Here is a 13,815-nt window from a genome sequence, read left to right on the forward strand (position 1 = left end):
CTCAGAAGGTCCTTGCTGTGCTGCCCAGCTTTCCGGGGGTTTCTCCTCACCACCCACCTCCCTTTCTGGGTGAGTTATGAACCAGGAGATGTTTGGCTTTGCTTGGCCTTCCAGTTCTGTCCCATTCACTGGAACGAGCAAGGACCTGCTTGCAGATGGGTGCCCGACACTTGCGTTGCATGAGGAGGAGGGGGAAATCCCCCTGCGGACAACAGTTTGGCCGGACCAAGATGAACAAAGGGGGGGCCCTCATGGGGAAAGCAGCATGGCAAGTGTCCACATCGCCTTGTCCTGGTGCGGCAGGTGGTGATGTCATTGCCCTTGGCGCTGGGAACAGGGGAATTCCTCCAGAGCAATATGTCAGTAATGAGAGAGTTGGACCATGTAGGGATTTATTCCTTTTCCTTATTACCGAACCGTCCTGCAGTGGCTCTTCTGCCTGCGACCTTCTTCGCCAGCAGACAGGCTGCGTTTCTCTGCTGGGTTTTGTTTGCATTGGGTAGTGAGTTCCTTCTGGTGCTTCTTGCCCAACCTGCTCCATCCTAGTTACACAGTTCTTTAGGTTATTATCTTCTTTTTTGAGATTTTGAACTTTACCCCTCTCTCTCTCTCTCAATTCAAGTCCAAATCCCACAGGAGGCATTAGAGAGACAACAGAAATGAGTTTGATGTGAAATGTTGTCAGTGATTTTTATAAGCAAGCTGTGGCTTCCCTGCTGCATCGTGCATTGGATTTTCATTCCCAGTAGTTAGCTCCGAACTACCGAGCTGCCCGTGGCAGCAGCAGCAGCAGCGGGGTGTTACGTGCATTTCTCAAATCCCTCGCAATGCCTCCAGCTCAGCCAGGACTGTTTTGTAAAATCGCTCAGGCACCTGTCCCGGTGTCCGCATTGGGATGCTGTGGCTGCGTGGGAGGGCAGCACCTTCAGGCATGGGAGGGATGAGGCCGGCACGTGCCTGCCCTGCAACGCAGACCTGCTCGTTAGCTGCTGCTGAGGAACCGATCGCTGCGTGGCTTCGCTCATCTGCTCTTCAATTTTCTGTTCCTTCCAGCAGGAATTTGGGATAGATGTCTTCACAGTTCAATGCTTTTTCTTTAGACCAGTTTTGTAATTTGGCAGTGTTACAATAGTTCGTGATTATTTTTGCCTGAGCCAGATATATATATGTATATATCTCTCTATCTAAACACGATCTTGATTCCTGTTTGTTGGTGACCCTTTAGCTGCACGGTGTTTGGGGCAGCACCAGAAGAACGGACGAGCAACCTTGTGCCCTTCAGCTGGAACAGGACGAATGGCGGTGGGGCGAGGAGGTGACAGAGGTCTGTAAGGTCATGGGCGGTGTGGGGAGTGCAAGCGAGTATCAGCCTCTCACAAAGGCACAGAGGTCTCAGATGTTAAACAAACCAGACAGAGAGTATTTGGAACTCCTTCCCGAAGAGTTTTGTCAATGTGAAAGCCTCTGTGTGGTTTTATCTTGATGGGTGCAAAAGAGTTGCTAGAGACAATTGTGGACAAGGAAAGCCCATAAAGGTTTATTAAATTATTTGAGCCGTGGGTATTTGAAGGGTTGGAAGAGTATCCTATTGAAATATTATGCTATCTCCGTGTTTTTTTCTGACACTTTTTCCCTGTCTGTCACTACATCCTACACTCTTCCCGCAGGCTTTGCAATTAGCTGTGGCTGGGAGCAGGGTGCTGGTCGGGGATGTGCTCCGACGCAGCGTGTCCCTCTTACACTTAAGGTTCTCACGGATGCAGTGCTGTAGCACGTGTTTTCACGTGTGGGAATCCAGAGCACGTTTCAAACCAGGGGTGTCCCTGCAGCCAACGGGAGCTCTCCTGTTCCAGCACACCCGGTGCGCTTGCAGCTGTTTTTTAGGTATGGGCAAGGGTTGTTTCTTCGGTTCGTTGTGTTTTCTCTTAGTTTGATGTTATATCCCATTAGATTATTAATAGGTGCTCCATCCTGTGCTGAGCACGGATTTTAGCTTGAAAAATCCGTAGGACCCAGGAAGCTTTTGAGTCAAATTCTGACCCTTGGAAGACAAGGGAGGGTGTGATGAGCTCAGTGCCAGGATTTCTCCTCTCCTCTCTGAAACAGGTTTTGCAGCACTGTGTTCATCCGCTCCATGAGTTTGTACGCATTCAGGATCGTTAGCAGTAAGAAATAAAGAATTGAGGGCAGGTTTGTGAGAAATGTGCTCTGCTCCCCAAACAGTTGCTTTCTGTAGGTATTCACCGCAAAAGGGAAGCGCAGCTATATCTGCCGCTGTGAAGAAAGCTCTTTTGAGTGTTTAGATTCAATATTTGCGTTTTATTTCATATGTATAGGCTATCTCCTGCTTTAGGCTTTTCTGGTGTTGGTTAGCTGGGTTTTGTTTGATTTCTCCCTGCGGAAGGGGAATTCCTCTCCATGGGATCACAGGGGCAAAGCCCGAAGCCTGCCGTACATCGGCATCGCTCTGCGGGTCCCTCTGGAAGCGTTAAGGTAAAGCCTTTCCTGAGCAGAGCCACACCACTGAATATTTAATGCTCTTTGTTAATACATTCTCATTACATTTCAATTTGAATGTAAAAAAGAATCATCGCGGCTCACATTTGACTTAGAAATAAGCATATCTTGGATTGCCTGCTGGGCTGCTTATTGAGTGTGGGATTTTCAGCGTTGCATCAGTGACTTGAAAGTCAACAAAATTATACTGTTAATAGGTTTTCTACTCCTTGGTCATGGGTACACTTTTGAAAATTACATTCTTGGGCTTTATACCACTGAAAATTTTCGCTGCCTTTAGAAACCAAAGGTGATCCTGTCTGTACACAGCAGAGTGTAATGAATGTACATGCAAACAAGCAAGACTAAAACTTCTGACGAAGCACAGGAATTAAAACACCAGCGTTCCAGGAACAAAACGAGGTGCTAGAATAAATTAAAATATTACAGGAAAGGAAGCGAATGTGCCGTTTTCCCACGCCTGAGGCCAGTTGCAGTGGCAGGAAACCGCCGTCACCGAGGAAGCTTGTGGTTGTGCGGATTTCATGCTCTCCGGCGCAGTGAGCCCGGCAGCGCTGCGCGTTATCCGGATAAGCAATGTGAATCTTCTGGGCCTTTGCCTCGGTCAAAAGATTAAGCTGGGAAAGCAGCGGGAGCGGAGACCCTGGAGTCTGGCGGGAGTGGGAAGTGCTGACCTCCCGGGCCCTGCGGACCCAACGGGATAACCCCCGTTAACCATAGACAAGGGTGCCAAAATGGATTTGCTGTTAGCAGTGTTCTATTTCTGAGCTATTGAAGGTGTGAATGAGCATCCAGGTATTTCTGGCCTCTTTCCGAGGTGGTGGGTGTTTTCCCATCACCTCTGGTGGCTCTGACGAGCTTTCCAGTAACAAGTAGCTCCCGTCTGCAATCTCCATCTCTCAGCACCAGAGGCAGAGCGGTTTTTCTTGATTTATCTTTAAGGCAGGGAACGTTATGATGGGTGCCATTTGGACAGGAGTCTCCAGTCGAAAAACAGCTTACCTGATTTAAAGATGGGATTTAAATAACATATACATTAATGGTGCGTCTTGGTTTTATTAAAATAGCATAGAATTAATGTGAAATGCACCAAGGCAATGAAGCTTTTGTGTTTAAAGCCGTTTTGCGATAAGCCCGAGGGCATTGCGCATCCCCGCTTTGCTGCGGCTTCCTGCTGCCAGGTCTCCCGGGGCCGGACGGCTCGCTTGCCTTCCGCTCCAGCCCAGTGCTGCTCTCCAGCAAATACTGCGCCCGCGAGCTTCCTGACGTCCGCGGTTCGGCTGCTCCGTTGGTAACAGGGCCGAGGGGAGCAGCACCCACGGCTGGGAGGTTCCCGGGTGCCGCAGCGTCCCCGTCCCTCCCGGCTGCCTCCCTCCATGTCGGGCTGGGCGCGTTCGGGTGCATCGGTGGCACCGGGGCCGGTGCTGAGTCCCAGCACCTCCGTACCTGAGCACGTCTGGTCCTGTGGCTGAAGGTTGCGCAGAGGTTTCAAGCGCAAAGCAGCTCTTGCAAGTCCTCCGTTGGGCTTTGGCGTGATTTAGGATTGCCCATGAAGAGCGGCCGGTTCTGAGCAGGCCGGGTCTGAGCAGGCCGGGTTTGTCCAGCTGCCGAGGCTGGCAGGGTGAGGACGAGCGCAGGTGGAGGAAGGCAAAGCCGCTGTCCCCAGCTGGGTGGGAGCAGGGACCAGAACAGGGCTCAGCTCCCCAGGCAAGAAAAGGGACTAATTCACCCACTGTGGGCACTGTGTGCCTTTAAAAATGGGGGAGAATCTCCTGAAATGAGCAGAATGCAGGAGGCTAAGAGGGCTCGCTGTGAAGAGTTTGTTACAGATGTAAAATACGCCGGAAGTGTGTTTTTGAAGAAACATGCTTCACTGTTTGCGAAGGTTGCCACCAGGGTCACTAAGTCATTGGAAGGGCAGCTCTGGCAGGCTGACGCCATCCTCCGAGTACTGGCTCGGTGGCATTTCCCTGGTTCCCCACGTGCGGGTAACGGCACGCTGCGCCCACAGCGAAGGTGCCGGGGACCTGCGAGGCACCAGCGTCTCCAGCCCCGGGCGTGGGGGGCCCCCAGCTGCCCCCGCAGAGGCCAAGGCTGCAAACCTGGTGGGAACCAGCAAAACCGTTCCCATGCTTTGCCCACTCTCTGCTCCCCACACCGGCGATGGGGCAGCCATCGGGGCTCCTGTGCACGGGGAGAGGGTACCAGCAGCGGCACCCCCTCGGGGGGGGCACGGTTTGGCCGCAGCGTCTCACCTCTTTCTGCCCGTTTTTTCCTCCCGCACAGCGGGCGGGCGTTGGGGTACCGTGCTGGAGAGGCGTTTTCTCTCCCCGTTGTGGTGACCGTCCAGAAGATGCCATTTTGGTGCATTGCTTTCTCTCTGGAGTTATCACTCTGTGCTCGGAGTCGATGGGATGGATGGAAATGGATCCCTGCAGCAGCGACTTCCCTCTGGAGCACTTCGGTTCCGCCTGGGAAGCGGCTGCAGGACTCCCCTTACGCGGCCCCTCCTTGTCCCGGGCGACTCCTTTCCTCTTTGAAGTATTAGTTTGTATTTCTGTTATTCGATGTGATTTAGTGAGGAGATGTTTGCTGTCATTTCATCCTCATCAAAACAAATATCCTTTGTTTTCTTTCTTTTCTCTTACTGGTAGGTCAGACTTTGACAAGCAAATACAGGCAGATGGTTATTGGTGAAAAATAGGCGGAGGATTACTTTCTGTATTTTTTTGCCTAGGAAAGAAGCTAGAGGTATGCCAGCTAGGGGAAATAGGATTGCGGGGGGATCTGGTTTGCCTCAACAGCATCCACGGTGGGTACCAGGAGCAGCAGGTCCTGGTCTGGTGGAACCTGCTGGGGTTGCTCCGAGAGTTACTTGGTCTTGAAATCAATTAGATGCCTTGCAATTCCCAAGGCTCTGTAGGTATCTCGATCAATTATGACCCCAACAGTTTTTATATGTAACTTTAATGAAAGAATCCCCCGTCTTTGCATGCGTGGATGTCTGGAGATGGTGGCCTGGCTTGCTTGTCCTGGGTACCCTTCGCTGGGGATGAGCTGGTTGATGTTCTCACCAAGGGGGATTGTGCTTACGATGAAGAAGGGTGACGGTTCACTTTTATATGTTGTTTCTTGTAATTGATAAGGTGTGAAAACCAGCGGATGGATAAGCAAAGGTTGAGTTTGTGGGGTTTTTTTTAAAAAAACTATTCGTGGCTGGATTATTTCAGGCAAAACAGGATTAATGTTCTCAAAACCGCCTGTAGTTTATATTCCTCTGTAACCATCTAGTCCCCGTGGTACAGAAAGAGTGCTTCAGTTAAATGTGTTTTTCATATTTTTGAAACAAATATGTAACTACAGGCAAATATGAAGTACATCATAAAAGGTGAGAAAAGATAAAAAAGATGACTGGAATAGGGATGTTTTTAGGTATATGACATTCAGTTTTTTAAACGAGAGCCTCAGCATTTTTCTCCGGGCTGAACGGGACGGCGGGGCAGGCGGGGCCATCGCTGGAGCATCCTGTTCTGCACCAGCTCCGGTGGCTGGTGTCCGCGTGGTGTCCGTTTGGCTGAAGGATCTGGGAGCAACCAGCGGCTGTACTTTGGGCAGGTGAACAAACCGGGTTGTTCCATCGCCTGCCCCGCAGCTGGGTCCATAAAGCCCAGCGCCACGGGAGCCGGTCCCTTCGGAAGCAGCCGGAGAGCTTTGCAAGCACCCTGGGCACATGAAAGCGGGACTGGGTGGGCTGTGCCACCCCGGAGCGCCCGGCCCGCAGCCGGGCAGTGACCCTCCATCCCTCCACCCCCTCTGCGCAGGAAACACAAGTCCCTGCTGCATCCCGGGTTTCTCACCAAGGCAGCGTTGGCTCTGCCCGCGACGCGCCCGGTGCCGCTGCCATCGCCCGGGCACGCTGTGCTCTTACGGTTGGTGCTGTTTGTGAGGCAGTCTTGCAAAGCCGTCAGTAAAAACAAGTTCTGAGATATATTTAGCGAAAATAAATATGAATGACAAACTATGCCGTTCAGTAACGCATTAAGAGCCTTTGTCCTGTGGCATAAAGAGAAGTTTTGCAAGAGATGAATGTGGAGCGTGATTCAGTGCCCACAAAGCTCAACAGAGAGACTCGTGCTGACTTCACTGGGGAAGAGATTAGGCCCGTGCTATGGATATTTTCAGTAGGAACATGTTAAATTATGTGGCCCCTGTTCTTTTGGGTGCAGTGCTGTTAATGGCTCCTTGAATCACACCAAGGAAAATTAGTCTTAAACCCTTGCTGAACTGCTAACCTAACTTTAAGATAATGTTGGAAGTGCCGTGATTTAATTGGGAAAGGTAAGAATTAAAACTTAACAGCAAGAGCAGGAAACCTCCGTGGCCGCAGCCAGCCGAGGTGTGATCTAGGACAGACGTCGCGTTGTTTTGCCACGGGCAGCATGACTCCCCTTAACGCGGCCGTTAGCATCCCCGCGCTGCGTGATGGAATGATGAGAGACGGTGGGTCTGCTGAGGCACAGAGCAAACATTTATACGGAACAGTTTTGCTCTGAAAATCTGTCCTGTGCCTTTCAACCGGGTCCCGAGTGTCAGGAATGTGTCTGCTCCCTCTCCTGAGGTCTGTTTTGGCCATGAGCAAGTAGAGGAGGGAGCTAGCATCTGTATGGTACAGGGTAAAAAAGAAATAGCCTTTAAATACTGTTTGCTAGAAATAACAAAGGTGGAAAAGTTAGTTGTCTGTTCTGGGAAAAATCTCCTATCTAATTCAGTTTGACTCCTGGCGCACGCCTGGGGACGGTGGTTTGTGCTGGAGGTGAGGCACAGCCGGTCCGTTACGTGATGGGGAATTTCCCATTCTGCAGGTGCTTAGGCAACAGTGTAAAAATGCCAGTTCGGACCTGATGGGGTTGTCCATCGTAACCATTCCCAGCTGGGCCAGAGCAGCTACGGGGCTTGGTGTCCCTGAGCCGCCCTTGCCCGAGAGCAGAGGAGAGAGCAAACGCTCCCGGGGGCTGAAGCTGCGGCGGGGGGGCCGTGCCCTGCCAGCCCTGGTACCGGGCTGGTGGCCCGCTGCTCGCGGGGGGAAGGGTTTTGGTGGGGGAGGCTTCGCTGAGCTGGGGGACCCACCCCAGCGTGGGAGCTGTGCCCGGCGCGGACCGTCTGCTCTGCTCCTGGGGATGCGCAGCCACGGGGCTTGGCCGTGCGCCCGTGGGACCAGCGAGCTGGAGGGGGGGGTACCCGGAGCCCCAAGAGCCCCGGCCACGCGCGGAGGGCAGGGGACCCCGGCAGCAGAGCCTCGCGCATCCCAGCTCTCCTCTCCCCACTGTCGGGCGTGCAAATCAGCGTCTGCTCGTCAGGGATGCAAATCAGGGCGGCCGTATCACTCGCAAGCGCATCTTCTTCAGACTTCTGAACCTTCCGCTCACCTGCTGTTGTCCTCCTTTGTCCTTGCAATGTCCTCGCTGCAGTTAAATTGAGATGTAGGTCGCTTGTATTTGCGAGCGGCAATAAAATGCGTCTGTGCTGAAATAATCTTAAAAACGGACAGATGTTCTCAAAACGCACGGCTTGCTAGTCAGGGCTCCTTGGCTCTCACAATAATCAGAAACTTCATACCAAAGATCACTCCCCCTCCTCAGTAATGTTTTGTAGTAAAATTTGCCTAAACTTAATCATGAAATGCCCACAGTATGTGTGGGTGGCTGTTAGGTTCTTTATGGTTCATGTTTAGGTCTTATTCCAGCCCAGGTTGTGTTCGGCTCAGACCCAAAGCTCATGTTGCATCGTGATGTTAAGCTCAGTCCGCAGGCTTTATCTGTATTCCAGACCCATCTATTGCAAAGACTGCTTTTTATGAGCAGGAAGAACTAGAAAGCATAAATATTTATTCCTTAAAGGTTATGATTGCCTTAAATCATTCCAGCTTATTTGGTGAGCATCAGATATAATTAAACTAAGCAGTTGAACTTGATCTGCATGTATGAAATAATATATATATATATGTATGTGTATATAAATATATATATATATATGCATGATTCCAGTATGGATGGAAGGTGTGAGCTAATTGCTTCCATTGCATCAAAAGATGCACTGATAATTTTATTGTTGCTGGATGTGATAATAAATCAACATGAAGAAGCAGTTGACATTATATAATGGAAAGCCACGTGCAGCATACACTGTGCTCAGAAAATGAGCAGCACACAAGTGCTACACATCTACCTATAGGGAGATCATTAGGCGCATTAGGAAAATTACTCCAATTCTGGGTGTGGAGAATTGCTCGTGTACAGCAGGAGGGGACGGGGGCTGAGCCCCTTCGGAGGCACAGATCCACATCTGTGGGCGTGAACCTCTCCCGTCTCCCTCACCAATTTAAAGGTGGAGAAGGACGAGCCAGAGATGCCCAGCCATGCTCATCTCCAGTATTTTTTATTTGTTTTTATCTTTAAAGATGGTAATTTTGGATAAATTCAGAATAGCTGCGTAGCCTTTTCCGAGTTTATTGTTGTACGTAGCAAGGCAGTCATGTGCATGTAGCTCACCAGAATCAGAAGAGACCAGATGATGAAATACCATTTTAATCTGTCTCTGATCACTCTGGAAGCGATAGGATGAAAGTGTCCTTTTTGCTGTCATCAAAATTAATTTGAAAAGTCAAAGAAAACCAAACAACTCTTGCTTTATAAAATATTACTCATGGAATTAATTGTGTAGTAATGTGCATCTAAGTTACAGGTGAAAGTCCTGGCTTAAGAAATGGTGTCCAGGGGTACGGAAACCAGAGTTTCAGTCCGTTCCCGTGCGTGTCCTGCTGGGCATCCCCGTAAAACTGGAGGGGCTGTTGTGAGGCTGCTGTTCCGTGGATTGCTCCGTATAACTGGAGACACCTTAGACTTCAGCGTTGGGATTGATGGTTCCCCAGCATTGCTTTACATCCAGAGAGCTCATCAAAGTTAATAGTTTTGCCAGGGGCTTTGACAGCAGCAGAAAAAAGAAACTGCCGTTGCCTGAGGTCCAAACATCGTCTCGAGCTGGAAAATGTTTCGCTGTCTTGTTAGAGATGGCCACGTTACAAGTGCCTCCAGTAACATGATTGTGCTGTAGGTAGCACAACAACCATTGCACTGACCTGTTCCTCTTCTGTAAATGCTTTATTTATCATTCTGCCTTCAAAGCAAATACGGATTAAATTTATCATAATACCTTGCAGCGTAATTTCTTCATCATGCTACTGATCGTGTCTTGCAGGAATTTCTCTTATCCTGGCTCAATGGCAAAAAAAAAAAAAAAAAAAAAAAAAAAATTTCCTTTTCTAGTTTTTCCTTCCTTCAGCTGCTTGCAAATCATCTGCCCGGTGCCCGCAGGTAGCCCGTGCTGCTGTCCCGGGGAAGGACCGCCAGGAGAACGGCATGGGGCTGCTTTGCCGGGCTGCGGCGTGGGAGGAGGCCTGGAAAAACCTTCAATGTGCTTCTTATGTTCTTGCGACTTCCACAAAATAAAATTGTAGGGATGTTCATGCATCGCCCTGAGTCGTGATGGTTTGGAGGTGAAGAGGAGGATAATGGGGGGATCCCCCCAGCTGATGGGGGCTAATCCTCCTTTTCCACTCGTTCATACGGAAACATTGCCATTGTCCTCCCAGTTGTTCCATTCGGCACGTTTGGAAACTCGTTTCTTTTTTTTCCTTGCTGGATGGGGGTTATGGTTTTCTGAGGTGTTTCGTTGGCATTTAAAATTAATACATCATCCTTTACCGAGTAATGTCTGCAAGATAACCCTGCCTAACAGCAGGTGGGTATCATGCAGATGCGTTATTGAACATTCACTGAACTTGGCGTTCTGGCTCCGACTCCTAAAGCTTCCTGAACCTCCTACTCTTTCCTGAGATAATTTTTTGGCAAAGCTTTACTATTCCCTGGATGGTTCTTTAGCCATGTTAACCCTTTATAAGAATATGACTTTCTAATTTTGTAAAATGTTATTTCTTTCATAAGATTTATTATTCTGTATCCATTTCTGTTGTTGTAAAAGATTCTTCAAAAAATTGAAATTGATTAATATTATGTATTATGTTTTAAATTCTTTTTCACCTGTTAGGAGGGCGAATCCCACAAAGTCCAGTGATAGCCTGAATTCCAGTCTGCCCTCAGGAACATGTAATATTAGCAAGTGCATTAAAATGGCAGCTTTGAAAACATGCTGGCTAGGAAGGAAAGTAGCCCTGCAGTTGCTGGAATTCTATTTCCACAGAGAATGTCACCAGGTCTGGGCAGAAGACATGGGCTTTCCTTGTTTCAGTAGTAATTGTGGACTTTGTACTTCCAGCTGCGCAAAAGCAGATGTTTAACATCGCTTGGACCAGCAGGAACTTGTTTAAAAAGATGAGTGGTGTCCCCGTGTTGGTGAGAGTTAGGTTTAATGATCTGCTTTGGCACCTGGAATCGGAGGAACAAAATTCAATGAAGAGGTTTATAGCATGCCAGTGAGTTTTTCCTAAACGAGTGAAGGTTCCAGAAATGATCCCTACTACTGCGAGATGCAGAGAAGTTGGGATGAGAAGTGTTTGACAGCACAAGAGCAGCTAGTGAAAGGAAAGGGCAGTAAATTCTGCAGCTTGGATCGTGCTTGGGAAATCAGATGTTATTCGCAGAGCCTGCCATAACCTAGGGATGTGTCCCCGCTGCCGGCTCCATTTGAAATGGTGGCTTCTAAGTGGGATGTGGACACTGCTGATGGGACACCGGGATTCACGTCTGGAATGAGACGATGCGGTATGGGTCTCTCAGTTTCTGCAAAACCGTTTTCTGCGCAGCTAATGGAGAACTAATGCTCAAGGTCTGCCCTTAAATTCAGCCATAGGCAGGAATCCTCGAGGATTAAGTGGTCTGATTTAATTAGCTAGGTTAGCAGCAGACCTGGATTGCTACTTCATCATGAGTAACGTGTTTAGTGCAATTTAGTGATTTAGCGAGCTTTGTGAATTGCCTGAGCAGACTGTGATTCTCTTGGATAAAGCTGCTGTTTTAAATTATCGGCAAAATAATTTCCCATGGATGGAGTGAGACACAGAGTTTGTGATGAGTAACAGTAGAAACTGGAGGTGTGCTGTTTAGTCTTAAATAAGAAAACTGATCTTTCTGCAATATGAAAGCATTAATGTATCTTTGAAATCCTTGTTTTAAGGGCCACATTTTTATTAATTTAAAATTTCCACCAAAATTCCACTGAGAATCAGCGGACGTTGTGGCCAGATCCAACTAAACACAAAGCCTGTTGTTTTGACCATGCAGACAGGTAGAGAGAGAAATGTTTAGCGGGAGGTTAAAAGAGCGTTCTGTGAAATATGGCTGGGAAAAACATGAGGTTTTTTAAAGGCATTTTTGTTTACCAGAAAATAAAAAATGTTTCCTTCTGGTTTGGATGCAGGTTCTGCCTCCAGAATGGATGCTCACGTGGGTCCTTTGATGCCGACGCAAGTCACCCGGGTAACTGCTGTGTCTGCACCGGCCGTGACGTTCATGGCAACCAACTTGGTGGATCAGCCGTTAACAGGTGCGTTTATGTTTCTATACACTGATTATATTACTGAAGCATATGTTGTATATTTGTGTACTTCCAACCAAGCTGTGCTTCCTATACTGCCTAGGAATGGGGAACACTGAAAAAAATCGGCTCAAATTTTATGACGTTTGCTTTAGCTAATTACGAGCACATTCAGAGTGTTTCAGATCCTGTTTGCTGCGTCTGGTGATTGGCAGTAGCTTTGCATTTGATGATACAAAAGGCAAGTTTCTGAGACATCCTTGGGCTTTTCCTGTCCCGTGGTGTGGTATTCAGAAGCATTACAGCGATAACGTGGTTATCTTTTGGATAGTTGCTCCGTGAAGCCTCGTTGGCTGAAGCCTCCGAGGATGCTTGATGCTGTACTGTGCGATAAAACTGGTTTGTTTTCTGTCATGTAAACGTGGGCGTTGTCGTGTGAGGAGGGGCCACACTGTACCCAAAGCCTGGAGGAAGTCTTGTGGCTTTGTTCCTGTCCACGTATACGTGTTGCAAATCACCATCAAAAAGAGATCAGGTTTTGATAGGAAATTTGGAACATCTTTCCTAATAACGTGAAATCCCTCTTAGGATGCTGTCGTCGCAAAGTCAGGAGCTCTGTTAACGGAGGTGAGAAGCTGTGGTGCGGCTGGACAGGGTGTTCCTCTGCTGACCGGGGTGCGCACAGCCATGGACAGGGGGTACCGGCCGGCTGCGTGGCACCATGGGGTCCTGAACGCCCCTTCCCAGCCGTGTTTCATGGAAAAAACTGGCGTTTATCAGGAATTACGAGATGTGATTTATCTGATCCTTCACACCTAGGGATTAGCACGGTTGTGGAGGTGTTGAAGAGTCAGAAATGGATGTAGTTGTACTGTGTTTGTTCCTGTACGGATGTTTGGTACCAAAGCTATCACTGGTCCAGCTAAGCCGTCTCCTTCGTGGGCACCTCAGGCTCACCAGCTCTACCCACAGCTGAGATAAAAGTTTCATGAAATACTTTGTGGTCAGCTGTGCTAGGCAAATCCGAAGTGGAGCAGGATGCTCCCTTTGAAGGAGGTGTGCTTGCTGCTGTACCTGTCCTGAACAAGATCCTCTGATGGAATTCAGGTTGCTGAGTATTGCAGCTCTGTCTGGAAATTGCTGAAAATTTTATGATTCAGACACCTTAAGACTGAAGGAAAGTTCATACATGTCTCTTTTGACATACTTTAGTTAAAGTTTCTTGTCTGGTTTGGTTTGCTTTTGGTGAACACCTACTTCTTTTATCATCTGTACAGTTGTTGTGCTTGAAGACCTGCGTACTCCTCATTAAAGTCACCAAGAATTGTAGCGACTTGCTTTCTTGTCAGAAGCAGGTGAGATGGAGGAATATTAAAATAGTTCAAGGAATGCAGGGACAGAAAGATGAAGATTTGTGCGAGGGTCACGCTGATCTGCAGCTTGTTCCTTGTTGGAAAACTGAAATTGTGGTTTCTAATGTATTAGTATATTTCATAATCTTCTTCTTGGCAGACTTCAAAACACAAATGCTCCTGATGTTATCCCTCATGCTGAAGAAGGATTTAACTGTATAAAGCTTTTGGAGGTCTAGATGAGTTCTGATGATGAGGCCAGCGTGACATTTGGTCAATAGATTGCCTAAATCAAGTGGCTATACCGTTAGGAGTCCATCATTTTGGAAGAGCAATCGTTACATTTTTTTATATGCATACAAATAATGTAAATAAGATGAACATTATATTTGTATTT

General features: G+C 48.4%; 1 protein-coding gene across 4 annotated transcripts in view; it reads left to right on the top strand.

The window, feature by feature from the left end:
- The window catches only part of TCERG1L (transcription elongation regulator 1 like), an 87,687-nt gene that overhangs the window by 38,380 nt on the left and 35,492 nt on the right, over positions 1–13,815 (top strand). For 3 of the 4 annotated variants that reach the window (XM_075757584.1, XM_075757585.1, XM_075757586.1), the window contains exon 5: positions 11,950–12,075. The exons of the other annotated variant lie outside the window; for it this stretch is intronic. In XM_075757584.1, the coding sequence (XP_075613699.1) occupies positions 11,950–12,075 (126 nt within the window). The remainder of the gene's footprint in view (positions 1–11,949; positions 12,076–13,815) is intronic. 4 annotated transcript variants of the gene reach the window in all.

The sequence above is a fragment of the Balearica regulorum genome, chromosome 7 (assembly GCF_011004875.1).
Source record: "Balearica regulorum gibbericeps isolate bBalReg1 chromosome 7, bBalReg1.pri, whole genome shotgun sequence".
Lineage (NCBI taxonomy): Eukaryota > Metazoa > Chordata > Aves > Gruiformes > Gruidae > Balearica > Balearica regulorum.